Source organism: Diadema setosum, chromosome 17 (genome assembly GCF_964275005.1).
Source record: "Diadema setosum chromosome 17, eeDiaSeto1, whole genome shotgun sequence".
Lineage (NCBI taxonomy): Eukaryota > Metazoa > Echinodermata > Echinoidea > Diadematoida > Diadematidae > Diadema > Diadema setosum.
In genome coordinates this window covers 30,355,427-30,383,189 of record NC_092701.1, presented here as the reverse complement: position 1 = coordinate 30,383,189, position 27,763 = coordinate 30,355,427, and the positions used below count along the sequence as shown (strand labels likewise).

At 37.5% G+C, this 27,763-nt stretch overlaps 1 protein-coding gene across 1 annotated transcript in view; it reads left to right on the top strand.

Moving 5' to 3' along the window:
* The first annotated feature begins 9,718 nt into the window (after positions 1-9,718).
* Positions 9,719-27,763, top strand: part of LOC140240344 (E3 ubiquitin-protein ligase COP1-like) — a 57,337-nt gene continuing 39,292 nt past the window's right edge. Inside the window, exon 1 of the mRNA XM_072320108.1 lies at positions 9,719-9,959. Within this exon, the coding sequence (XP_072176209.1) occupies positions 9,823-9,959 (137 nt within the window). The 5' untranslated portion in view covers positions 9,719-9,822. The remainder of the gene's footprint in view (positions 9,960-27,763) is intronic.

Here is a 27,763-nt window from a genome sequence, read left to right as displayed (position 1 = left end):
TTTTTTTTTTCGAATACAGGCACTGTGAATTAGAATTTCAAAGGTTTGGTCACATAAAATACATTAATGTGTGCACCTAGTGCAAGATGTCTTCAAGTCCAGTCGTTGTACTCCCCCCCACCCCCCACCACCACCATGCAAACTCTGATTCCAATCCTGGTGATTGCAAGGGACAATTGGTATCAAAGGAAATCCAGCAGAGCTTATAAGTCTCCCTGATTACACAGGAGGCTTCTTGAAAGCAATACGTGTATTTCTTCATGTCTTGATAGGTGAAACCGAATACAGTTATTACGAATATCTCCCCGATTCTGTATCTTTGTCTATCGAGATGGATGTTACATGTACACAGAAGTATCTCCCTAACTGCTTTGTGGAATGTTCCTGATTTTGATAATTATGAGGGTACAGTGTATACGTTGGCAGGCATAGTTTCAGTGACATCAAAGAAATAACTGTCCTTTGTACTGCTTTGACTAGTTCCACCGATCATTTTTCATTCCCAGTTGCCCAGAATTATAATGCTGCAGTGATATGTAGTGTGACAACAAGCACTAATCCCCAGAAATTAGCTCAGGGTGTATTCTTACATATTTACGATGCAGGCAACTCCTAGCACATTGAAGTATTCCACATCAGCAGTTTTCTTTCGTTAAATTGAAATTCTGTTACAGCTGAATAGTAAAGTACATATAAATAATGCACTTGATAATTTGGGGACCTGAATTCACGTGTTTACTTTGTTGTAAGAAGAATTTCACTATAATCGTATTTGTTGTAAAAGGATTGAACTGAACCTATAATGGCAGACTTATCAATTAATTTCTCAAGGCAGTGCAAATTATAAACTCCCTCATCATTTAGAGATTTGGGTTACTATGTGCTATAATGTACATTGTACTTGCAGCATAATGCTGTACACGTGTATCTAACCGTATCATGAGTAAAGTAGAAATTAGATAGGAAACACAGTGTATTAATGTTTGATTTACAGAGTCAATGTGAAGTGTATTTTTTTATCAGTAGGAACTAAATTTTTGTGTGTATATTATGTTTCTAATGAGATCCTTTAAAAGAGCTGGAATGTGAAAGACTGCTTTCCCTTTCCCTACTATGATTCTGAAATCCTCATGAACTTTTTACATGCACCCACAAGGTTCTTACAGGCAGTTGCCTGAGTACGAAGTGTTACAATGTATATATCTCTTATACATGTAGTACAGTAGTATGCTTCAATAAGTTACACTACAGTACACATACAGTGTGTATTTCTGCATTCTGCAGTTACTTTGGGTTTTGCTGGGGTCACACAGGATACAAGCTCCACCATGTAAGATGCACTTTGGATATTGAATATAAGATTTTACTTTTTACAACTATGAAAGCATTCATGTTCACTATCATTTAATAAGCAACTATTGGGTCCCTTCCTATGGGAGAGGTAAAGCATCTAGAATGCCTGTGGTGCCTAATGTAAGTACCACTGCTGCAAGTGGAGTTGAGTTGAAGGGACCTTACAATCTACAAATATACTGGTCTTTTAATTTACCTTTTTCTTTGTTTTAAAGGGGAAAAAAAAAAAACCAAAGTGTGACAGTGAGAACATTTGAGACATTACAACGTACTAGCTGCACAGTCAAGCATTTGATGTACTATTAGAGCTCTTTTCCATAATGGACCGGATATGCTCCAAGTAGAGATTGTAATTGTGAAAGGAGATTTGTTATTGTGTATCTTTGTATTGATTGAGGCCAATTTAGGCCATTTATTCAGCAAAATAAAACACAAAAACATAATGGTGGTGTTTACAATGAGAGGCAGCCTTGAAAGCATCTTGTGCTTGCATTAGATTGCGTACACATGAAAATACTATATACTTTACAATAACAACATACATGTATATTACAAATGATTCTGTGTGAAATCAAGAAGATAAACAAAACACCATCACATTAATATGTACATATTATACATGTATACACTCTCACACACACATGCGTTATGCATAAGCAGAGAAGACAGCATAGATAAAAAGGACATTGTCTACTTGGTCATGGCTAACTGTTTAAAAAAAGAACGCTTCAGTAAGCACTTAAATCTAGAAAGAGTTGTGCTGCTTTTCAAAACAGTACTTGTTGAATTCCATTCACTTACACCGGTGAACCTAATAGAGTGGGATCATACAGTCAGACGAATAAAAGTTAGAACTTTCTTTCGTCCCTTTTGATACAAATAAAAGACAGACTAATATCACAATGTACTGTACCAAAGGATTGTTAAATTGCAACAAGGATGCAAGATGCATTCATTGTACTGTATCATAATGCTCATTCCACCAGTTTAGCATAACAAAATTTTACCATAAATCCCATGCATGTTGAACATAATACCCCATCAGAAGGTATGGATGTTGGTACATCTCTGAATTTTATGTTTGTATGAGCTTGAGTTTTGTTGTTTTGTTTTTTGTTTTTGTTTTTACCCTGTGAAGACATAAGAAGGGGATATTTCTTTTACCCCCCCCCCCTTTTTTTTTTCTATGCTTAAAGTCATTTACCATTTTTCAGATGAAACAAAAACCCAGCTTTGGTGCTTCAAACTAGTTCTAAAATGTGAGTTAGGGATCAAAACAACCTATGTAAAAATTTAAATCAGTATAATTAATGTTAAGTATTAAATATACAAAATGTGAACAACAGTCGTGATAAAGATATTTCTCGAGTAAACCGTCTGCAGTCATGGTTTACTGAGAAAATTACCTTGTATCTCCTCGTATAGGCTTTATTGCAAAATTTTTACATGGTAGAATGTTTTGTGATACAACTGACATACACATAAGCATCAAATGTGATATCTCGAACAATTTTTAGATCACTGCTCCCAATGGTAAACAGTACCCTTAAGGTTTACTTAGTCGATCACGTTGAACTGCTGGGGAGCTCCTAACTCTTCATGATATGTATACATGTAGTTTGTTATCAGTACATGTGTCATGCACATGTTTTGAATTGGTGCACGTACATACATGTATGTAGAATTCATGAAACAGAAGTAAGTCAAATGCAAGTTAAGATAGCTGAAACTGATGGAATGACCTCCACGATGAATCTTCACTTCGATGTTGTTTTAATCCGTTAAGTGGTATCATGAGTATTAAATGGAAAGAAGTTTAAACCAAAGAAAATCCCAAGAATTATGTTTATGTTTCTTATGTGGTGAAATTTTATGTCGTGTACTGTATGACAGAGCCGATACCATAATGTATGTTTATCTACAATGTCACCTACTTTGAAAAGTGTATGTGTTTTGCAGAACTTACTGTGGCCGTTTTCCTTGTGAGAAGCCCTGTTATGTATTGCTACCTGGAAACTCTTTACTAAGAGATCTGTTATGGTTTTTAAAAAAAAATATAAAGTAACATTCCTTTGATTGCTCAGTGGAATAAATTGCTTGGTTTCTTTTTCTTTTGCCTTATATTCTCTATTGATTTTGGTTATTAATGTACATTGTATTGACCATTGTATGATCATGCATAATCAAATGAACAGGATTTCCCACTCTGAGGACCACATAAGATCATCAAGTTAACACTTTATAACATGAATACACGTAACATTATGTGGATGAACATAATTATCACAAGGATCAAAGTCCTATGTTTGCATGAGGGTGACCAAGTAAGCTACAAAAACATTCTTAGTCGAATTGTTATGTTTGTACATGTAACTTTGATGTAGACACAGTGTGCCTACATGCATGACAATGACATAAAAAGTTACAAATATTAAATTCATATTTAAAATAAACCAAAGCTCCAATATAAGAGTGGATTTAGTAAAAGCAGCAATGTATTAGTGGAACATATCAGTGAGAGTTTTAGGAAATTTGAACTTTGATTCAGAAGTTTTGAATTCTTTTAAGTTTCATTGCCATAATGGCTGCATGAGGATACTACATTTCATGTCATTGTGGACGACAGTATAAAAAATATAAAGAAAATTCAATATATTTCCACTTTTCTAGCAAAATAACAGAGCACTCAACTTACCTCTTTCAGAAAATAGGGGGAATTATGGGCCTTAACACAGATTATGCCATCATTCAACATACGCACATCTTGGCTGCTTGCTTGTCTACCCTATAAAAAATGAAATCTTGTTGATTTCCCCTTATACTATTATATTTTTGATATTGTTGTCCAAAGTGATGTCATGAACTCGTAATAATTTTCATATCCGGCAATGACGGCAAAAAAAAAAAAAACTTTTAAAATTAATAATTTTGAATCTAAATTATATTGTCTGATTTTTTCCTCAAACTTTTACAGAGATGTTCTTCTATAAATTGCTTTCACTCGGTCCATAAAATGTATTATTTGGGCTTTGGTTTCCTTTAGATAGCTAGAATACATAAAGAGCAGTGTGCATGCATTGGAAAAGTAAAATAGCCAAATAGATTTTAGTATTTTGCAAATTTACTATAAACTGAAACCATCTAGAAATTTGAGTATCATTGTACATGTAGGTCCTACAACTTGAAAACACATACAGGCATTTGCCTGGAGCCTTAGCCAGACAACACACCAAGAATAGAATCTAAGCTTCAGCCAGAGACATAATATTATCTGTATCATAAGTCGGTTTCAAGTCGGTATCATGGGGCTTAAACTTAGGAACAGAACATAATTATAATGAACACAATATTCAGGCGAATACATGTACAACAACAGATGCGGTCAACCTGTATTAAAGTGGATGTTTTGCGGAAGACTCTTGATCTTTTGGCCTGCCATACACTGCTGCGACGCCGTCAGCCTAGCCTCCCAAGGCAATGCAAGGTTTGTACATCCACGGAAAGATAATGATGTCTCAAATTCGTACCCCCCTCCCTCGGCTAAACACTGGTTAGTGATAAGGTTAGAGTAAAAGATTAGGGTTAGGGTTGGGTTTTAGGGTTAGAGTTTTGGTTAGGGTTATAGGGTCAGGGAAAGGGTCCGGGGTAATTGTCCAGGGGGTATATAACTGCCCTATCGCCCACCCCTTGGGCCCTAAACTGTGTTTCTCGGCCTATACCATAAGTAAAAATTCGCCTCCCTTTTTTTTCTTTCTTTTTTATCCATTTCAGTTAAAGTTGCAAGGACTTTTCGGCTCAAAACAACTTAAGGTCCCTAAAGAAGAAAACTACATGTGCGGTTTCGCCACTCAATAATTTTCACGCGTTTCCTGAATTTTGTATAGGCCGACTTGATGCCGGAACGTAATGCTCGTCCCTAAATCAGAGAGAAATGGTGTCCAGCCTCCAATAATGAGGTATTTTGTAGACCAATTTACTCTATTCAGATTGCTCCGTAAGAGCCTAGTTAGTTCGCTAGAAGGCATAAAGTTGGTCTTCCCCTCCCCCTTTTTTTTTTTTTACTTTTTTTTCAACTTTTTGCCAGGACAAAGGGATGAATAATTCATTTTCCGCACATGCCTATCACGATCATTTTCCACGCGTCTCAGAGTCCCTCCATGATGCACTTGATTAGCAGGGAATTAGAACTCTATTTCATCTCATTGCTTTTCTACTCCCTTTAAAGGGACTGTACAGTACTGGTTGAGGTGGGGATTCATGTTTTGAACATTCCTAAGTGAGATAATGAAAAACCTCTTATGAAATATGAAAGAGCATGTCATTTTAAGAAGGATTCAACGTTTATTTGATGAAAATTGGTTTGCAAATGGCTTAGATATTTAAAAAAAAAGTGATAATAAAAAAAGGCGACAGGCCACACCTTTTATTAGGATCTGTTTGTTTCACCTTGTTTTTGCATAGTCCTATCTCAGCCATTTCAAAAACGATTTTCATCACTTGTAAACTTTTGATACCCCTTAGAATTGCATGCTCTTTGACATGAGTGGTTTCTGAATATCTCGCTAAATCCTCACCTCTTACTGTACACACCCTGTGCATGACTATTATTTTTGCTCCGACAGTTTACAAGACCGGTGTATGTATACTGTACACGTATGTGTACACTAATTGGCTATCAAGCAGTGCATGTTCATTATAAAGACCGCGTATTACTCAAGTGTTTTTGACATGATTGTGAGTTTGAATCATTAATCGATCCATCGAAGTTGTATCAGGATATAAAAAGCCGAGAGAGGCTTTTGAGTTGATCATGGTCAAACTTTGGTGAAGACAGACACAAGACTTTTTGGCCAATTATTAGTCTATATACAATCATGACGTTCATAGGCCTATACTCTACAACTTCTTTTCGCCCGGGGCATAATCTATAGTTTTATACGAAAAGTCTGTTGTATATAATGGGCTCTATAGAGGTTGATTCATTAATTTAAAGCTGTTCAGTGACCTTTCATCTATAGGATTATCCTTTTTCTTTCACTACTAAACTTGAAAAGGGAACCCAGAGACCACGTCAGGGACCTATAATGGGATTAGCGTGCTATTATATGACGCTAAAGATCGGGAATTAGCGGTGAACCAAGACAATTCACACAGCTGCATGGTTGCACTGACGTGCCGGTGTACAGAATGTCATACCCTTGCGTATTAAGTCGACTTTGTATATTCTAATGTCGATAAATCGGGTAACCCCGACTCAATGAATATGTCAAAATTTCAAAATTATTCAGAACAATCGCGTGAGTTGACAATCGCGTATCATTAAGTCGACAAAATTGTCTCTTCATGTTCCCGTGCGTGTCGACTAGTATTGAATACAATATAGTCATGTCGATAACATACGCCATGCAGGTTTACACCACTGGTAAGTATATCCGTTTATATACCACAGAAACAGAAATCGACTATTATCGTTCCTGTCCAGTATCTGCACACAGTCAAATACGCCAAGGGCCTTTACTCAAACCATGGACCTTTTAGGTCCATCCTCAAACAATGTGTCACAATGATAATACAAAGGCGACCGGAATATAATTACTGTATAAAATTGATCACATTCAACTTTCATAGGAAAGGGGTGAATTCGAGGATTTCAATCTTCCAATTTCAATTCAATCTTTGGTTGAATTTAACCATTTGGCCGAATATCGATGGCATGTGCATGTATTCTTTGCCATTTCCCAAAAGGTGATGTCTATGATTCGTCTGTACACTGTAAAAACATCGGTGTTAGATTTAACACCATGGGTGTTAAATCTAACACCGATCAAGCTTCAATAAAGGACCGCACCCACAGGTGTAGAAAATGTATTGTGACCGTGTTAAAAAGTGTTCACCTGGCACTTCGTGATGTTAATTTGACACTGTTGCTGGTGATATTTTTGACACTGCGCTATAGAGTTAATTCATTAATGACACCGCATGGTGTTGATTTGATATGGATGGTGTTAATTTCAATGGTATAACACCCGTCCAGCTTCAATAGGAGACCACACCAACTGGTGTTACTGTGCTGTAAATGTGTTTACACTTTTTTTTTCAAAATTCAAGTACTTTATCGGAAAATTCTTCGTCTTGTTCAGAATTAACAAGAAATTCAGTCCCTAAGAAACTACTAGTATTAGAAAAAAATATATATATATATTGAAATGACACCCGGAGGTGTTAATCTAACACCATGAAATGACACCCGGAGGGGTTAATCTAACACCATGAATGAGCACCGGAAATTTAACACCAGCTCGGTGTTTCATATTTAACACTGGACTTTTTGCAGTGTATATATACTAGTAATAGGTATCAAACAGAGGATGAGTTCATGCATATTTGTTTGTTTTTGTTCCGTTTTGTTTTCACTCTCCTGATGGCAATACATCGTCCTTATTATGTTGCCTTATATACTGTTGCATAATATAGGCCTATATAGGCCTACTGATCATTGAACAGAAGTACAGAAAACGAACCAACTTACAAAGAACAACCAAACTCTACTCATGAAACAATGCTGAGCAAAATAGGAAGAACATGCAGCATTGAAGGCCTATCACATGGGAGAGAGGAGAAAAAGACCTGAACAATAGCCTTGTTTAATTGTCTCTCATAATGGCATTCGGAACTGTCGGCGTGATTTTTTTTTTCTTTATATTTTTCTTCATAATAAGACTTGCATGCATGCCATGAATACAGCCATTAATATGGTTAATCATCGCGAGAGACTGAAATGATTATACGCACAATAATTTTTCATCGTTTTACTCATGATTACATGACAAAAATATCTATATATATATATATATATATATATATATAGGTATATATTAAAATGTGATATACATGATGGGTATACAAGTATATATATATATATATATGTTATATATATATATATATATATATATATATATATGAAGGCTTTGTTTGCAAAAACCGATAAGTCCATTTTTGAAGATTTTGAAGTACGATCTCTGTCATAAAGTACAAAATAATACCTTTTAAATGATATATTGGTCACTACATATAAAGGTATATTTTTTAAGATATGGTCAAAAGAAGCAAAAATTTTCTTATTATTCTCTTTATTTTTCTTGACCTTTAATCGCAAATATCTCCATTTGGCAAATATGGACTTATCGGTTTTTGCAAACAAACTCTTCATATATATATATATATATATATATATATATATATATATATATATATATATTTGTATAAAGATTATATATCCGAATATGTATAAGGGACCTTCCACCTCCTTGTTATTCCACAAAATATAAAAGTTTTATAATTTCATTGATTCTTTTTGCTTCCCTTCTATCTGCGTCCCTTGATATAAATATCAAAATATTTTTAGGCCCTGGATACCACGACACAGCAAAAAATTATATTACTACTACTACTACTACTACTACTACTACTACTACTACTACTACTACTACTACTACTACTACTACTATACTACTACTACTACTACTGCTATACTACTACTACTATAAAGTATAAAAGTGTAGGCATACATAATGATTATATTATACATATAAATATAAATATATTAATGGAATAAATTAAGTTTAATAAAAAAGAAATGGACCGTAGATACATGTAACTTGGTATAAAAAGATCATTACTTCGGTTTGGACTTGGAATATGTAGGCCCCAAAAAAGTGAGGCCTAAATAGTTAATGTAAATGATTACCTAGAAAGCCTTCAAGACTAGTAGGCCTACATCGTATAATGTGAGCTTTCTCCTTGAGTCAAATCCGATACAACACAAAAAAGTTGCACAAGAATGACCTTTTACTGAAAGTAGCACCTGCAGGAGAGAACAATTTTGGGTACGAAAACTTGGTTTTGATGGTCGAAATTTTTCGATAACCCTATGTAACCTAGTCTTATCTCATACGAGTCGAGAGAACTACTTTATTCACTTACTATTTAGAATATTTCAAACAAAATACGGAAATTGCGAAAACGAGATGAACTAAAATGCGTTGATACAATTTGGAGAGGTATTTACTAAAAAGTAGATCTATATAGCGGGAAAAAAAAAAAAAAAAATCTGAACACGCCGCATTCATTTTGGAATTGCGTAGCACAGCAGCAACGAGCTCTAGCGATACCCTTGGAATTTCCCATCAGCCTGCACGGCGGGCTCATAGCGAGCTGGCTATGCGCATGCGGAATAAGTCTTCTTTCGCACACATCCGGAATGGTGTTGTCATTACTCACAACGCGAAAATTGACATATTTTGCGAAAACATGACTTTTGGAAGAAAAATCACACAGTGTCGAGGTCAAAAAGCGTAGAGCGTTTGCTGGAGAGTAGATTGCACTGCAGAAATCCCTGCGAATTTGTTGAGAGCTTGGAGCATTTGCTGGAGAAATTTCAGCCCCTGCGGTTTCGCGAAAGTAGGGGAAATGGCAAACAACAACGCTGGCAGCAGGCAGACAACACGGGTCGCCGTTCGGGGAAGAAAGCGGACACATGCACCTCCCGTGTACAATTACAATGGAGTTCACAATTCGTATGAAGATAAAGACAACGATTTTCTTTGGTGAGACAAGAGAGAAACTTAGCGTTTGCTTTGATTTTTGCGACTGATAATAACTTAATTTTAATATTCATCAGCCCGTAGTGTAACAAATAAAGCATTTCAGGAATTTGACGAAGCTCTAGTCTTACGCTAATTGTCGTCCTTCTTTTTATGCCAGTCCAGTCACCGGCACGTCAATACACGACGCGTGCGTAAAGGAGCATTTATAGCAGTAGAAACCCTACTGTCCAGTCACATCAGTTGCATAGACCGTCATTGGCGTAAATTACATACATTGTACCGTACCCGAGTGAGGATCGTAGTAGTCTAGTGCAGTGTGTAGTTTAGTACCAGCAGTAGGCCTACACTTACTAGTGTAGTAGGCTATTACATTAGTACTAAAAGTAGATATCGATACCTATTTGCCTGTGCTACGGTGTGCAAGTGTGGCATGTGGGCTGTACTGACAAGGTCAGCCGACTACGGCTATATGACCTCCCTACAACAGTGAGTTGGGCCTGGGCACTACGCACCACAATCCAAAAGTGGCAGAACAATGACCCTGCAGCAGGGTTATACAGGTTCCTGGAGTATTATTGCCATTGGATGGGTTTCTCAAGAGTATAACACCATAATATTATTAATATTACAGTCCATAGATCTGGATTACGTCTGCTTTACGGCAGCGGCATCTAACATTTCATTAGATGACGGAGATCATTTTCGACAATGACACGATCCTAGAACTTTAGAATTCGGTCAGATAGGGTAAGGGCACCAGCGTATTCGGTCAGCCCCCGGTATTCGGTCACTTATCACTAGTCACCAGCCAGTAAGTTCAACTGTCACAACACACCCAAATCACATTAATTCACATACTTGCACACTCATTCACAACAGGAAACTCCCCCGATGCAATTTTGCGCCAACAAGGTAGCATGCGCGTGCATTTTTCAGCTGCCTTGAACACGCATTGACTTTGAACGCACACATCGCGTGACCGAATACTGGGGAATTTTCAAGGTGAAATATTTCGGGATTTTGTGCAACTCTGTGAGATATTTAACAAAATGAAAGTTGAGATTAAAGAAATTTGATATATTTCACATACATTGCTGTAGATATGATGTATGTATGTATTATTTTAGTTTGAAAAATATTGCAAAAAAAGCTTAAGTGACCGAATACTGGGGATGTTACCCTACACTAATCACAGTTATTAATATGTGTGGCATACTGTACTGATTACTGCATAGCCCACTCATAGGGCTTAATTAGTGTAAAAGTGGAATTGTTTTGCGTGACTTATATTTCGCACTTGGTCGGGTGAGATGAGTCTTAAATGTTTTTAGTTCCGCAGAAGCAAGACACCAACTACTGGAACATGTGGCAAGCAAAAATATTTGCGTGCTTTTATTTTCGCGCTAGTTTCTGGTTGTGCGAAAAGCAGGAAAATCTCAACACTGCAACCTCTACATGTATGCACATACATCATATTGTACATTCAAGAACCTACATGAGCTGTAAGTGTTATGTTCATTTTAGGCAAACAAAAATGTTTCCCCAACTATCACGTAAAGACAGCGAAACAAAGAGTCCATTTGAGCGATAATCTGACATTGACTTGCAACCCAGAGGTTTAGAAACCACCGTCCATGCATTGTTTTAACATTGAATATTGATACTACTGTAGTCTAGGATCGTTGTGATCACAGAATAATTCAGATTGTATTCTCTCATGTTTTACCAACTTCTCTGCAATGTTTCAAATTTCATGGTGGAGTGACATTTCTACACTGTATCTCTAGAAAATTGCTTTTCTTTCAAACCACAGTCATATTACCAATTTTCAGTTTCAGTTCAGTTTATTTTGCACCAAACATTCAAGATATACAGAGCATGTGTACAATAAAACATGAAAGTACAAGATGAGTATACAAATAGAGAAAAATTCATAGGACATACAACATACATGTACAATTCGTCGCCGGTCACACGGACCGACGAATCACTCGATTTTGGGTCAAATTTTCAATTTTGAGATTTTCAATCATTTCGATAGTAGATATTCCATACTACATATTCTGAAATTCTCAGTGTGTAATTCGGTGTAATTTTTACGTAGTTATCACTTTTGTAGAAGTATGTAATTCCATTTGTGGAAATTGTTAGTTTTCCCCATAGACGCATGTGTTAAAACAATCGGGCGATTCGACGGTTCAGTGACCGCGCGTACTAGTACGCACGTACGCGTGGTCACCGAACCGACAAATCAGTGCGCATTGACTTGCATGTAATTTTTGAGATTCAACAGTTCATTGACCGCGCGCACAGTACGCGTACTATGTAATACATGCGTTGACAATGACAACGCTCAATGTACATGTACGTATAGACACACATGGAAAATGACAACGTTCTTTGCAGACCGAAAATACATGCATGCAGCTCTTTGACGATTTTCCGCTTATTTGTTAACAATACAATTCGATAAAACTTCACAAGTTAGAGCAAGAATTGAAGTCTGATGTACTACAAAAATAATTGGAAATAATAGACATGAAAGTGCAGCAACCATAAGTCAAAAATGGGTTAACTTCAAACGCGATTTTCTCGAATTGTCATTCTTACGCAAACCTGAGGGATTCGTTGGTTCGTGTGACCGGCGACGAATTAGAAATAATGTGTCGGTATGACTACATACAAAGACAATGGGCCGAATGCATAAAACAAGCAATTGCTTGTAAGCGATTGCTTCAAGCAAAAGCACAAGCTCTTCTAGCAAAAGGTCTAGCTCAAGCAATTGCTTAAATCCATATGCATAACCTTTTGCTTGTGCCCATACCTTTTGCTTGTCCGTCACAAACAATTGCTTGCGTTTTCAACAAAAGGAACGTCATGCCTGTGCGAACACAAGAACAAAGGCGAGTGTGACAGCAAGATGTATTTGAAAGGGGTGTGTGTGCGAAACATTTCCTGACATAGCAAGAGCTATGAAATGGCACTCATAAATGCGCACACAGACGCACACACACATCTATACACACACACGTACTGGCTGATTCCCATCACTGCTTACAGAGGTAGCCCGGATCTACCAGATCTCACGTGGAGAGAGGTCTCCTTGCTCTCCACCGAAGTCAGACATATACCTTTTTTTTCGTGCTGACCAGTGGACATTCCCGTTGTTGAAATGAAAAAGTTTCTAACACTGCTAAAGAGTAATTTCTTGTAGATTTATACCACTCCTGCACAAGTGTGGTCTTTCTTGTATGAATGGGAAAATGATACTTAAAAGGGAATGTCCAAGTTTGGAAAATCGTAAGCAATTGCTAGCAAGAACAAGCAAAAGGTATGTTTTATGCATACGTTTTTAAGCAAACACTTGGTCTCTAAGCCATTGCTTGCGGGCAGCAAGCAATTGCTTGTTCTTGCCAGCAAAAGCTTCTGCTCGCAAGCAATTGCTTGTTTTTATGCATACGGATTCGAGTAAAAGGTTAGCACAAGCAATTGCTAGCGTTTATGCATTCGGCCCAATGCCATTGGTTGGGGAAGCAGCAAGACAGGAAAAAGCCCTTGTGAGTACACTTTGTAGCTGACCCATACTGTAACATGCATACCTTTGACAGATTCTTTTGGGTTTTTTTTAAATGTCAGTTAAGTTGACAAAACAGAACAAGCCAAAACAGTGCAGTCATTACCAAACAAAACTACGGAGGTAAGGACAATAACAAAAAAACAGCAACAACAAAATACGCCTTGAATTCGCTATGTGTGTAATCTTCCAATAAAGATTGTTTATATTTAATTTTGAAATTATTTAAAGATTTTGATGCTTTAATTTATCTGGGATAAAATACCACATATGACTGAATTTTAAAAAAAAAAATGAGGTGAGCATGTGAGATAGATGATTGCAGAATTTCTAGTTTTATAATTATGGATAGTGCTGTTCAGCGAAAAATAATCTAAAAGGGATTCTGGGAGTAACTTTTTGGAACATAAGTGCATAAAAATACCCAACTGTTAAAGATAAATATCATAAAATTGCAGCATCTTATACTAATGAAAGATTGGTTTTGAATGAGTAAGATATGAATTTTTTCCCCTCAAGTAAGAATGAAACGATGACCAAGTTGCATTTGCAAAAAAAAACTGATAAGCTGTTTAACCTGAGGGCTCCAGCAAGCGGTTAATGAGTGCACAGTGTTGAGAAAATGTGCATTTTATGAACAAGTATCTTCACCAGCGCAGAAGCAACTCCCCTTGGGCCCATTGTGTCATCATACTGTGTGTGCTATTTGGGTGCATACGTTTGTAATTTTAATGTTTACACATGATTGCAGTCTGGTACGCGCCCTGTCTTGCTTCGCTGGATGGCAAGTTTCACCACCACCACCATAACCCCAGCATAGCTAGGAAGCGCCAGTCAGTACCCGGTAGTGAGTGTGGGGAGAGTAATGCAAGCTGCCCACGATTCGACCACAACGGCATCCAAAATTTGACCGCCTGCTACAATGTACATGTAGAAACCTATACGCTTTTGCGCATGGTCAAACTTTGGCACAGGAGGTTGAACCTTGGTACGGGTGCCAATATGCATCATCAGCCAGTGAGCATGCAGCAAGTCTAGTGCAGTGGACTGTCAAACGATAGCTTGTATGAAGTTTTACAGCCTTGGAACTGATGCTGTATTACCAACATTTATCTGCATTCATCACCAAAGAGTCTTATGAAGCTACATGTAACATGCTCCTGTTTGTCGATTAGAAGTTTTGGACAAGTGATTAACCTACTAAGAGCTTAATGAATTATGAATTCATGAATCACTTAAATTGGCATTTGTAATACTCCAACTCATCATTAAATGAGATTGTTAAGTGGTGTTGTGCACATACTGTTTGCAAGAAACTGACTCGTGCGTTGTGGATGCACTTTTGCAGTTGATCAGTAAACAGCTGCCACTCCACATGAATTCCTCTGTCTTGTTTGTGTGGTTAACTCACTCATGACCATTACAAATACAAATGAGTATTGTTCTCCAATAGCTTAATGAATGAACCAAGAGTCATTGTCAGGGGCATGGGGTTTGTGAGTGTGATTGTGTTTTCAAGGTATTATCAACTCTCCAAGGCATGGAGTTAGCAAAAAGCTAACCGCACCATTAGATTCAGCACATACACTATAATCTGAAACTATGCATGGCACCTGCTGGTTTTGTGTATTAAAGCAGATGCCAACATACGCTGTATGGGGTTATACAATGTATGTACGTAGGTGTTATTACCTCCGCCAAGGGAGGAGGTTATGTTTTCATTACCATTGCTTTGTTTGTTTGTTTGTCCGTGTGTAAAATAACTCAAAAAGTAGTGAACAGATTTGGATGAAACTTACAGGAAAGGTTGAGAATGACACAAGTAACAAATGATTAAATTTTGGTAGTAATCTGAGCATTTTGGGGAAATTTATGAAGGATTTTTTATATTTTGACAGGTACATGTAGGGCCAATGAACTTGGGAGTTCAAGCTACGCATTTTTGAGGTTTTCAAACGCACACTAAACTGCGTGCTTTAGTTTCTACTAGGGTGAGGCGCGCCGCGCAGCTGAGGGTTTATGACGTAACAAAGGCTTCTATATTCCCAGAAATCGGGCGATTTTACAGCATGTATACCTATGGGTGGAAATCACTGCTCTCGCCCAAAGACCTTGTCCCCAGTGGTTGAGAGGAGAAAAATCTCTTTAATAGGAAGAGCAAGATCATCGGTGGAAATTAGCTTCTGGGTGGAGGTCTGCGCTCTTAGAGTGATTTTCTAGTTCTATTGATGTTGACATAAATTTATTGTCAGAGTCATGTACTAGTGTTCCAATAAGATATTCAGACTGACTTCTTCTTTCATATTATATCAAATTTATTAATATTATAGAATTTGATTGTCACATCAACTGAAAAATGCATGCGACCTGTTCAGGACGAGTCCCTAGTATACTCAGGCAGGTGTCTGTGGATAATGCGTACTGTAGCAAAATCAGTCCGTCCTCATTGGGTTAAGGCGATGTCCGACGCATAACAGCATGTCAAAAACAGTTCACTGTGTGTTTCCATTGTGTCTTATGGAAGTTTCTTATCAGATACACCTGTATGGCGCATATTCGTCTGGCCTTGTGCAAATGTAGTCCATAACTGTCATATTAAATAGATTACAGTGTATGTCACCTGTGTTTGCATCATTTTGAATAAAATCTGTTTTTCTCGACCTAAAAATGGTAGTCAGACTGTGTTCAGATGTTGTGAGTTTCAGTGTTTGCAATTCTGCAAATGAAATAATGCACAGGTACATTGTACATGTACATGTATGTCCAGCAAGGTTGTCCAACAGGGATTTTAGTATCAAAGCAAAATGTTGAAAGTTTTTGCCCAACATCATTTCAGAAAATGTGCCATTATTCCATGCACCATGCCAAAACTTGATGACATGCTTAAAACAAAAGGAAATTTGCCGATGAGCCAAGTATTTGCAAATGTACAAATACAGTGGGTGATTTCAAGGTTGGTGCTAAAATGTAGTGCTGGTGTTAATGCTATCTTTCAATCAACTGCCTTAAATCAAGCTCAAACACCGATGGTCAGATTGATGCAAGCGATAACGGTCGCAATTATCAATCCCAACACCTGGTGTTATCTTCACACTACTGCAAAGTCCATGGATTGTGGTGCTTGGCTCAAGTCACGTTTTGAAAGATGTAGTCATACTAATAGTTTAAACTGCATAATAGTTTCAGACACATAATGGGGAAGGTTGATTAAAATAGCAATATGTTTAATTACTTCTCCAAAATGCAACAGTCTTCACATAATCCAGCTCCCACACTCAGATTTGTGTAGCCAAGTCTTACTAGTGTTCGTGTACATTCCTCAGGCCACCATTGCATCAGTGTAGATTATGCACGTACTATTGTGCATCCATAGACATGACTGTGGGTCTGGCACGTGTAGCAACACTAACACCAACACCAAAGTTGTAATGACAAATACAGTATGATTACCCTTCAAGGGAGACTAGTAGGCTTTGGGACATTGTATTTAAAGTGAAAACTAAGTTCTGGTAAGGGCCTGAGAACCCGTCTGACACCATTTCATATTTGCTTGCAATATATCGAAAGAGTCTACAAAGAAACTTACCTGGCTGACGCGGTTTGCCGGAATGATGAGTCGTTTTGGAGTATTTTGAGAAAAATAATAAAAGTCGGTAGACCGACTTTTATTCCAGAAGGCTCCAGACTAACTCGGTCTCAGGGAAAACTCGACCCTATTTCAGACAATTTACACACAGTTCGTGATCGCCATGTTCATCAGTACTCTATACTACGGGTACCAAACAAGGCCTTGATGAGCAGACAGGAAAGTGCGTGGTAATCCTGTACAAAACAAATGGACAGCGCGCGGTCCTCAAGCCTAAATACGCACATCACCTCAGTTGCTGAGACGCGCGGTCTTTGAAGTTTTTGTTGTTGTTTATCAAGCGTCTTTGATTGCTTTTAGAGGTGCTTGAGGCGCACACTAATTTTGCATGCGCGCCAAAGAGGTTTTTGATGCGCGCGTTGTAACAACTCGGACCATTACTGCGAGTAGCCAGAACGCTACAATGTAGTTTATACAGGCCGCTCCCATATGCATAGTACAACGCTGTACAATCCAGAGGGACAACCAATACAACTCATCCCGCCGCCAAGCACAGCGAGACCGAGTTATCCCCTAGTCCGAGTCTAGCCTGACCCCGTTCGGGTAAGTTCTGAGACTGAACGTTTTTGGTTAATATTTCCCATTTTCGTCGTTACCCTTCGAATATCTTGTTATTACAGCGTTATTCCTCACATTTCCTAGGCACACGTTCACATTTTGGGGCAAAATTTGACAACTTTTGCAGGCGTACCAGAACTTTCTTTGGACTTTAAAGATAATAAAAAGTTTTGGTACCTCAAAAGTTTCCCTGAATTTCCGTGTTTCAGGTTAAAGTATCTATCATATAACTAACACTGTGAGACTTACTCGCCCCAAAGTGCTCTCATTTCTTAGTAATCATGCAATTAACTGCGACCAGCAGCCCCATACGCATAGCGACCAGCAGCCCCATACACATAGCGTAATGGGGCTTCGCATTGTAGCATTCAGGATCATGACAGATTTAGTATGGCGGTAAATATCAACTTAAAATCCACAAAATTCTTCAATTTGAAGATTTACCAATTAAGTTGAAGTCTTGAAAACAGGCTTCGGGCAACGTTTGGTTCTGCCAATAGTCCCTTTCTGTTCGAATTGATGACTGAATGTGACTCTGTCGAGAGGACCTTGGGAGAGCTACATACACTGATTACTACGACCAGCACATACGCACACATCACATGCGAACAAATTTCAAATCCATGAACGGATAAGATGTTTGTGTGCGCATGTGCTGGCCGTCAATTCAGTGTAGCTGCAATTTGTGCCAAAAAGTCTGCAATTTGTGCCAAAAATAAGGAGCATAGCTCAAAGGATTCAAGTGATAGTTTCAATTGAAGGTATATTTCCCTTTTGTCTTTCAAAGTTAGTAAAAAATAGTCACTTAAGTATGCACCAGATCGCATCATTAAGAGCTAATAATTCAAAAAAGCTCCATACCATGGGAGGGGTGACACCCTCCTCGTTCGCGTGCGCATGCGCGCGAGCGCCAAAACGCCGAGTCATGAAAATCTCACTCATAAAAATTTTTTGAACTTGACATCTCTGAAGGTTGTACTATTAAAACTCATCTCTTTTTATGTTGAACTCGCTTCTTGATTTCATTGGGGTTTTCTTTTCATTTTTACAGCTTCCATAGAATGTGCTATGAAAGTAATGTGCAGTGCAGATCAGCTGATTGCAATAAAACAGATTTCAAGCATGTACATACATGTACCAACATATATCGTAGAAGTTAAGAATGTAATAAAACTGTTCACTGGGGTGAACCATACTAGATAACAGTGTATAAAATTTGTTGAATTTGTGATACATATCAGTACCATATATTGACTGTTGTGTCTTGTGTAAATCTAAATGCAATGAGGGTCATATCCATGATATGGTTCTCTCACTCCGGCCTTGCTGATTTGCATGCTTTTAACAATTTGAATACCTCACCCACTTTTAAGCAGCCATTATGGTAGGGATGCATTGAATGATTTCTTTCTTTTTATAGTTGCACCCATGTGTACATCATGGATACAAATGACCTTCCTTTTTTTCTCAGCGGGTTAGGTGCTTCATTTGTTTTCAAAGCAACATAATGCTTACACTTGTAAGCCTGTCTGATGTAAAATTTATGAAATCATGAATCGTGTTCAAGCAAAGGATGAGCGTGCATACACTGTAGACCAGGGCACCATTTCATGAAAATTGTCAGCCCTGACAGTCACCCTAACAGTCAGTGACTCGAGCTTCTCAGCCAATCAAATCAAGGATTTTACTGACAACTTGTCAGGGCTGACAGATTTCTTGAAACCAGAAAGGTCCACTTGGGAAAGCATCATTTCATTATTTTGCATTGAATATATTAACAATAGTTTTTAATTGATATTGCCAAACACCACTTACCATTAAATCATAGTGCTTAGTTATACCATGCATCTCAGTGAATTTAAAAACCAACGTCCCAACACCATGCCCCCAGCTCTCGAAGCTGCCCCCCAAGTTCCAAATGATCTCAGGTAATAGTCTGCAAGAATGCATTGAAGGAATTTGCGGTACTCGGGTGAGCGCAAGACCACCAGGTCTCTTGTTTTTGGTTTGTTTTTATGCCTCCGCCACGAAGTGGTGCCGGAGGCATAATGTTTTCGGGTTGTCCGTCCGTCCTTCCGTCCGTCCGTAATGAATTTTGTGGACAGCGTAACTAAAAAAGCTTTTGAGGTATCCTATTGAAACTTGGCATGTATGTGTATTAGGGGGTGAAGTTGTGCCTATCAACTTTTGGGTGCACATGCTCTTGGTCAAAGGTCAAAAGGTCAAGGTCAAATGCTTAAAATTTCACCATTTTCCCCATATCTATGCAATGCCTGAAGATATTTTCTTGAAACTTTAGTGTATACACGTATTACCCAATTAAGATTCTTTGGTGAAAGTTTGGGGTCATGAGGTCAAAGGGCAAAAGGTTAAGTAAAAATGTTAAAATTTCACTTTTTTCTCCATATCTTGGAAATTGTTCAAGGTATCTTCATGGAACATAGTATATACTTGTATATGTACTGACTGGCAGTGATTATCTATGGAATCTGAGGTTCATGGGGTCAAAAGTCAGGGATCAAAGGTCAAGGGCAACACTTCAAAATTTTACTGTTTCCCTCATTTTTATTTTTTTATTTTTTTCAACTTTGATAGTGTATGCATGTATAACCCAGTAGAGATTCTCTGGGAAGTTTGTGTGTTTTTTTTTTTCCAATAAGGTCAAAGGTCAGTAGGTCAAAGACCAAGTGAAAGTGCTGAACTTACTTCTTCCTCCATATCTCGGAAGTGGCTCAAGTTACTGTACGAGCTGAAATTTTTGCGGTGGTTTTATTTTCGCGAATTTCGCGAATCGCCTTTGAACCGCGAAAATGACAACTTGCGAATAGATAAGTACAGTTAGACCTCGCAACCGCGAAATTAACAACACATGAAAATGTCCTCCTAGTAGCAATTCGCGAAAATATCTGTACGCGAAAATTTCAGCTCGTACAGTATCTTGAAACTTAGTACATATTTATGCATGTTCTGCCTGACAGTGATTCTCTTATGAATTTTAGGGTCAAAGGCCAGATGAAAATGGTAACAATTTATTATTCAATACAGAAATTGCACTTTTTTTGCCTTACCTTGAAAATTACTCAATGCATAAACTTGTGGAAGGGTCAAAGTCAAGTAAAAGTCCTTAAAATCCCTAAACACATGCTCTCATATTCATCCAATTAAACCTAGGTCAAGGAAGGTGAACATTCAACACATTTGTGACAAACATGTCATTTTAATGTTTTGCCAATATTGTGAAAATGTAATCACACATTGTCCACATCTACTATGGACCTATCAAGAGAATCATGCATTATGGTGGAGGCATACCAGTTGCCATAGCAACATTTCTAGTTTTTCCTAGTTTCAGTTAGATACTTGGTATTATCAAAACTGCTGAAAATGCATTGCTGTACTGTGTGTACACATTGTACTTGTACATAATGTATATTTTAGCATACTACAATGTACAATAGTATCATGCACAATTGTCTGGTCTTGATGCTCACCTATTGTTCTTTTGCCCACCACTTTCTCTCTCTTATTTTGATGAAATTATGCACAAAGCCAATTTATACAATTGTACAATGTAGGTAAAATGTCCCTGCATAACTGAGATATAATAACATGTCAAAGTTCACTGAGGATGTGTTTGCATGATAGCACTGATGTCTCATCGCAGGCAGATTGCTTTAGATCATTTCCTCTTGTGGCCTGTGTATCTGATACTGTATGTCATATAAATGCCTGTAGTGACCATGAATATCTAGTGGCTCTCTCCAATATACACAGTGTAGGGTGTGTTTATCAACTCATTTCTCATGCAGAATTAAGGTTTTCCAACAACTTTCAGGGAGTTTTGGGCAGCTAATATTAAAACACAAAGCTGATTGATTATGGGGTTAGAAATGTGTTTCTGAAACACCAAAAAGAGTGCAGTTGCAAATGCTTGTGGGCCAGAGATGCATTTCTGTGAAGTTGATTAAACACAAAGTCGTTTTCCACCACGTTTATACTGTAGCTTGAACCTGCTCACATCAACCAAAGCCATCTTTATGAAAAGGAATTGTTGCATATAGTCAGATTTTCTCTCTCAGTTTATGGTTCCAGTTCCTGCAGTGTTATGCAGTTTTCTTGAATGCATCAATGTTGTATAAATAGATTGTTCTAGATATAATTAAAGGTACAGTTTACTATGTAGGGAGCAGTGATTTTAACAAATTTTCAAATCATAACAGTTGATGCATAGTATAGGTCAGTTGTACCACAGAACATCCTATCATATAAACATTTCACAATAAAGCCTTGAATATAAAGGAGATATTACTATTTTTCTCAATAAACCGTAACTGTAGACAGTTTAGTCTAGAATCAATTTTATTATAACTATTGTTAACATTTTGTATATTTAACAGTATGTGACATTGATTATCATGATAAAGATTTTTACATTCGTTCTTTCTATCCTTAACTCACATTTCAGAACAATTTTAAGCACTGAAGCCGGGTTTTTGTTTCATCTGGAAATGGTAAATAATGCCCTTAATGTGTACAGTATTTCAAATTTGATACAGCAGAGCTTGAATTTAGTGATGCCCCGATGGGCTGAGGCTACTAAAAGATTGGCGTTGGCCACCAAATTTATCTTTTAATGGCCCATCCAGGCAAGTAAGATTCAAAATGGATTGTTACAGGTCTCTGCTTTTATTTTGGGCGTCTTTTGGGCTACCAAAATTTCAGATTTAAAGATTTTAGTGGTCCAAACAGGCCACCAGACAAAAAAGCTCATGTTTAGCCCTGTACAGATGTCAGCATTTCAAGGATGAATGAAACTTTATGTATGATGTGCATGATACATGCTGACCAGTCAGCCTGTTACGTGTTTGCCACAAGAGTGGGCGTGTGTACGCATATAATGATCTGAAGTTTCACCCAGCTACAACTATGTACATTTGTAGACTTCCCACTACCTGTGGCCTTTCGTGTCTCTGCCACACTGAGTTGCAGTGTAAGCTTTCAGAAGGGAAGTTGGACAGCAGTGTAGAAACACATGCAAGTGTGATACATGTAGCTGAAGTGATGTTGCCATCAGGAGTCCTGTTGCATGAAATAATGCAAATATGAACTCCAGCACAGCGCAAATAACCCATCGGCTTGAGACACAATAAATGTCAGTTGATTTGTCCATTTGCCCTTCTGTCCTTCCAGATCTTATGAATGAATGGTGTGGTTTGGTTTTGGTTGAGATGGGGATTCAGATTTGAACTTTTTGTGTGATACATGTAATTAGAAACCACTTATGAAATACTGAAGAGAATACAATTTTAAAGGGGAGGGCTAGTAACTGATCAGTGGGAATCAGTGGAAATGCTGGGAGATGATTGTTCCAATCCTTATGGGATTCATTCAAGAGTTCATTGTATATCTATTGTTGTGTGAAAATGATTTGCTTCAGAATGGTCTTATATTCAAGTAATGTGCAGTTTAATGCTTCCAGGTTAGCGTCCCTGGTCAGTGACGGAGCATTAATCTGCACATTACTTGAATATGAGACCGTTCTGAAGCAAATCATTTTCACACAACAATAGATATACAATGAACTCTTGAATGAATCCCATAAGGATTGGAACAATCATCTCCCAGCATTTCCACTGATTCCCACTGATCAGTTACTAGCCTTCCCCTTTAACTTAGAGTTCAGAAATTATGATGTCTGTTTAAAACGCTTGGCCAAGCTATACAACAAGATGTGTACATGTGTAAGCAAAAAGCATACTTGAGTTGTAGCTCTACGGTAAAATCCATGAAAAACATGCAGGTTTGATTTTCATCATGAAAATGTAGAGGTCAGGGTCAGAGGTCATTGAACTTCAGCTAAATATCTTTTCAAGTCATAACTTTTTACAGGAAAGTCAAGTGGAAATAGTTCCGTATGAAAGATGGAATGCATGGAAGAATATTTGAAGGATGGCAAGGTGCGCTTTTCAAGGTCAAAGGTCAAAGGTTAAGAGACATTCACTTCATCTAAAAAATTTTAGATGTGTAAATCATAGTAGTCACATCTAGGTAGAGGCATCCTAGTTGACTCTACTCTGCATTAGAACAGATTGTCAGATTTTCAAACTTAGCAATTTCATGGCGAGAGGTGATTCTCTGTATGAACAGAACAGACGGTGCACATTAAAGTCAAAGCACAAGTTTCAGGAGTTCTCCTAGGCCCAGCTGTGTGGATAAATGGATCAAGGCAGGTCCCCCCCCCCCCCTTCCCACATGACAGTGTTTTGTGGTGCTACCTTTCAGCAGGTAGCATAGGAAGGGAAGAATTTAGAAGTCGGTGAATACTTTAGCTTTCCCTGTAATGAGGAATGTTGGGTCATAGAGCAATTTGTTGTTGTTGTCGTCGTTCAGATTCCAGGTTTTCCCACAACCTACTGTAGCACAAGCAAAACCTCTTCCCTCCCCCTTCCCCCCCCCCCCCCCTTTCTTTTAAACCAGGAAGGTGGGAACAGACACCACTGCCCTGCATACCTGTCTGTCCAGGGTCTAGGGCACAGTTTGACTCTAACCATGACCCCTTCAGCCCCTCTTCTTGGTGTGAAATGCTGCAACCTCTCTTTCTCCACTCTTTCCTCTCCCTAGATTCCTCTCTCCCTCTCTCGCATCTTTCTCTTTCATTCCACATATGCTTGTACATCTCTTTTGTTTAGTGACCTCTTTGTACCTCTATCTTTTGCTCCAAATTGAATCCAGGAATGTGATCTTTGAACTGAAACAGTGAAACCCAATGATCTCTGTTATGTTTCATACGTAGTTCACAATTTTTTGCCCCACTGTGGAATGTATGCATACAGTGTGAGTGACTGCAGACTTTGTCCTGCTGCAGTATAGTGTAAAATACTGGATCATTGTGTGCAGGTGTGTGGTTGTTGTTTTTGTTTTGTTTTGTATTTTATTCATTTTCTTGTTGTCATGGAGATGTCTTCTGACAAAATAAAGCAGTTGTAGACATGCAGTTAAGATGAGGCATTGCTCCATTTTCAAAGGATTTTTAACTTTCATCTTCATGCACTCAGGGATGTATAGTAGTTACAGTGTAGGTGCCTACATGTACAATTTGTATGTACAGTGTATACAGCTCTAGATACATTCAATTTATAATATAGTGATTCTGTGTTGTCACCAAAATGAATTGGTCTGTATTTCATTTTCCTTCAAAAGCCATTGTTATCAGACACATTCTGAATAAAATTGTGTATAACAGAAAAGTTGTGTCATTTTAAAAAAGTCAGTGATATATCTTTCTGTGTGAAACTGATATAGAGACTGTAAAGCATGAAATTTTGTGTGGTTATGTTTTATCACCAGTTTTATATCACACTTTGTGTGACATTGATGGATATTCAGACATGCAGACGATGCTGTCAACAGTGGAATATGAAGCAAAATATACACATGCTACTTTATACAAGTAGATCTTGATATTGAACATCAATCTGAAATTCAAACTGAAACAGTAACGCAAGAGTTCATAATGTTAACAGTATTTAAAAGCTTTCATGTCATAGGAAAAACGTATGTTTCGTCTACAATCATGCTTTAAAACTTTGTTTTCTCTGTGTATATGTGTGTGTCTGTGTGAGGGTGGGTATGTATGTTTGTTTGTGTGAGTGTGTGTGTGTAGCTTGTGGACTAGGGTATGCCCCAATGATGAGAGGAAAACATCATTAGCATTGACGTCAGAGGATACCTATCGTGTATAGTGCACAAGGGAGAATTCCTAGTGGATATTTGCCATAGTACGAATGCATTATCAGAAATGCTTTGTAGCGATTGAGTGTCGGGATGAATTGCCCAGTCTAAAAAAAACAGTACTATGAGTAATTTTATGTAGGGCAAGAAGAAGTGCCTTGAATCCTCACAGTATATTTTTTGTTTTTCATTATCATTCAGTCATTTGGATGTTTTTTTTTTATTTTCAGTATAATTTTAATGTATTAAATCTATGCTCAATTTCGCACTAAGTCATGCATTGTGCTGATATCAATAGTCGTTTGATTTTGTTTTACAGGTATGCCCTTAAGATCTCATGATATACCTGTGCTGTAAGCTTTGATAACTTGATCCTGTTGAACACAAATTCAATACTTGAAATTCAGTTAAAGGAGAAGTTCACCTTCATAAACATAAGGATTGAGACAATGAAGCAATATTAGTAGAACACATCAGTGAAAGTTTGAGGAAAATTGGACAATCGATGCAAAAGTTATGAATTTTTAAAATTTTTGTGTTGGAACCGCTGGATGAGGAGACTACTAAGGCTCATAATGTCATATGAGTACAATAGTATAAAGAAAATGTAAAGAAAATTCAACATATTTTCACTTTTTTTCGCATAATAAAAGAGCACTTGACTTGCCTCTTTCTAAAGGCAATGGGAATAATATTACCCATAACATATGTCAGTAACGAGTCAAGGGAATGTGTACTTTTTTTTACAGAGGAAATTTTGTGAAATTTTCTTTATATTTTCCTTATATTGTTGTACGCATGTGACATCATACAATGCAGTAGTCTTCTCATCCAGCGGTGACTGCACAAAAACTTCAAAAATTCATAACTTTTGAACGGATTGTCCGATTTTCCTCAAACTTTCAATGATGTGTTCTACTAATATTGTTACATTCTCTCAATCCTTATGTTAATGAAGGTGAACTTGTCCTTTAACTTGTACAATGTACATGAACTCTTGAAACATTGATTTTTTGCAAAACACAGGCAAGTTTTCCAATTGTCAGGAAGCAAGTTAGATGTTTGAAATTTGAATTTGTTTGTAATTAAGTTTTTTTTTTACCCAATTAGCTGTTGTGTTTACAGTGAACTTACTGCAATATTTTGTATACCTTAGTATTTTGTTTTCCTGGAATTAATATTCACCTTCTTTGTCTTCATGTATGAATCATTTTTTATTTTATTTTTTTTTTGCAATTCCTCTTTGAATGAGAAGGATTTATCCTATGTATTTATTTACTTTATTGTCTACAGGAGATCATTTTTACCCCATTGAGAATTGCCTGTGCCAATCCTACAAAGTTAATGATATTTCCGTCCAGGGGCTGTGCGAATGGGAATTACAAGATAGTGAGAAGATAAATGGAGAGGGAAATTAAGACACACAAAAGATTAAAATGAAAAAGGGATGACTTTTCAATCAAAAAGCTACCTATAGACGCTACATGTGTTTACCACAGTGAAATAGTGCCTCATTATATTCATTACGCCAACTTCCACTCTGCTATTCCCATAGTGGGCATGATCGGTGTTCCCCGTTCTACGCAAGGAATCGGGGAGGAACAAGACATTAAGGGTCGGCTGGGGCCGCCTCACGTCCTATTAATCTGTGTATTGGGGAGCCAATTTCGGAATTGGAAAACCCGGTTGCCGTAGATTATAGATGTTATTTCAAGGGTGGATATACCCGGAATAATGCATGTCATTCGATATGCAAAGGGAAGGCATAATTAGAGACTCTTCTCTTTCTTCCCTCTTTTTCCCCCCAATACTTTATATTAGTATGACAGGCTGTTGCCTATGATTTTGACTACAGCATACAGACGCATGTATTGCAAGGAAATGACACATTCTGTCAAATTATGTCAAGAAGTAGCTCCAAGTCCCCACCCATTTTAGGGGGGAAAATCATGGGATGTGCTATGAAATGCTTGATAGTTTACCGATGAAAGAATTAATAAGCAAGCGCTTTAAAAGAACTATTCTTTGAGCAATAAAAGATGTGTTTGATTCCAAAGGAATGAAAAATGTAGAAATCATAATATTGTTTCTCCACTGCATTGTATGAAAAGATATGTTACGTCACATTCACATTCACATTAGGAAAAGTGACAGATCATGCAATGACTTTCGAATGATTCCTTTAATACATGGATTTATTCAATCTGCTGCTATTAATGTGTTGATTATTTTATCCTTGGAAAATATCCCTAAGCTAGTATAATCTTATCTATGCTGCCTTTATATGATATTGCA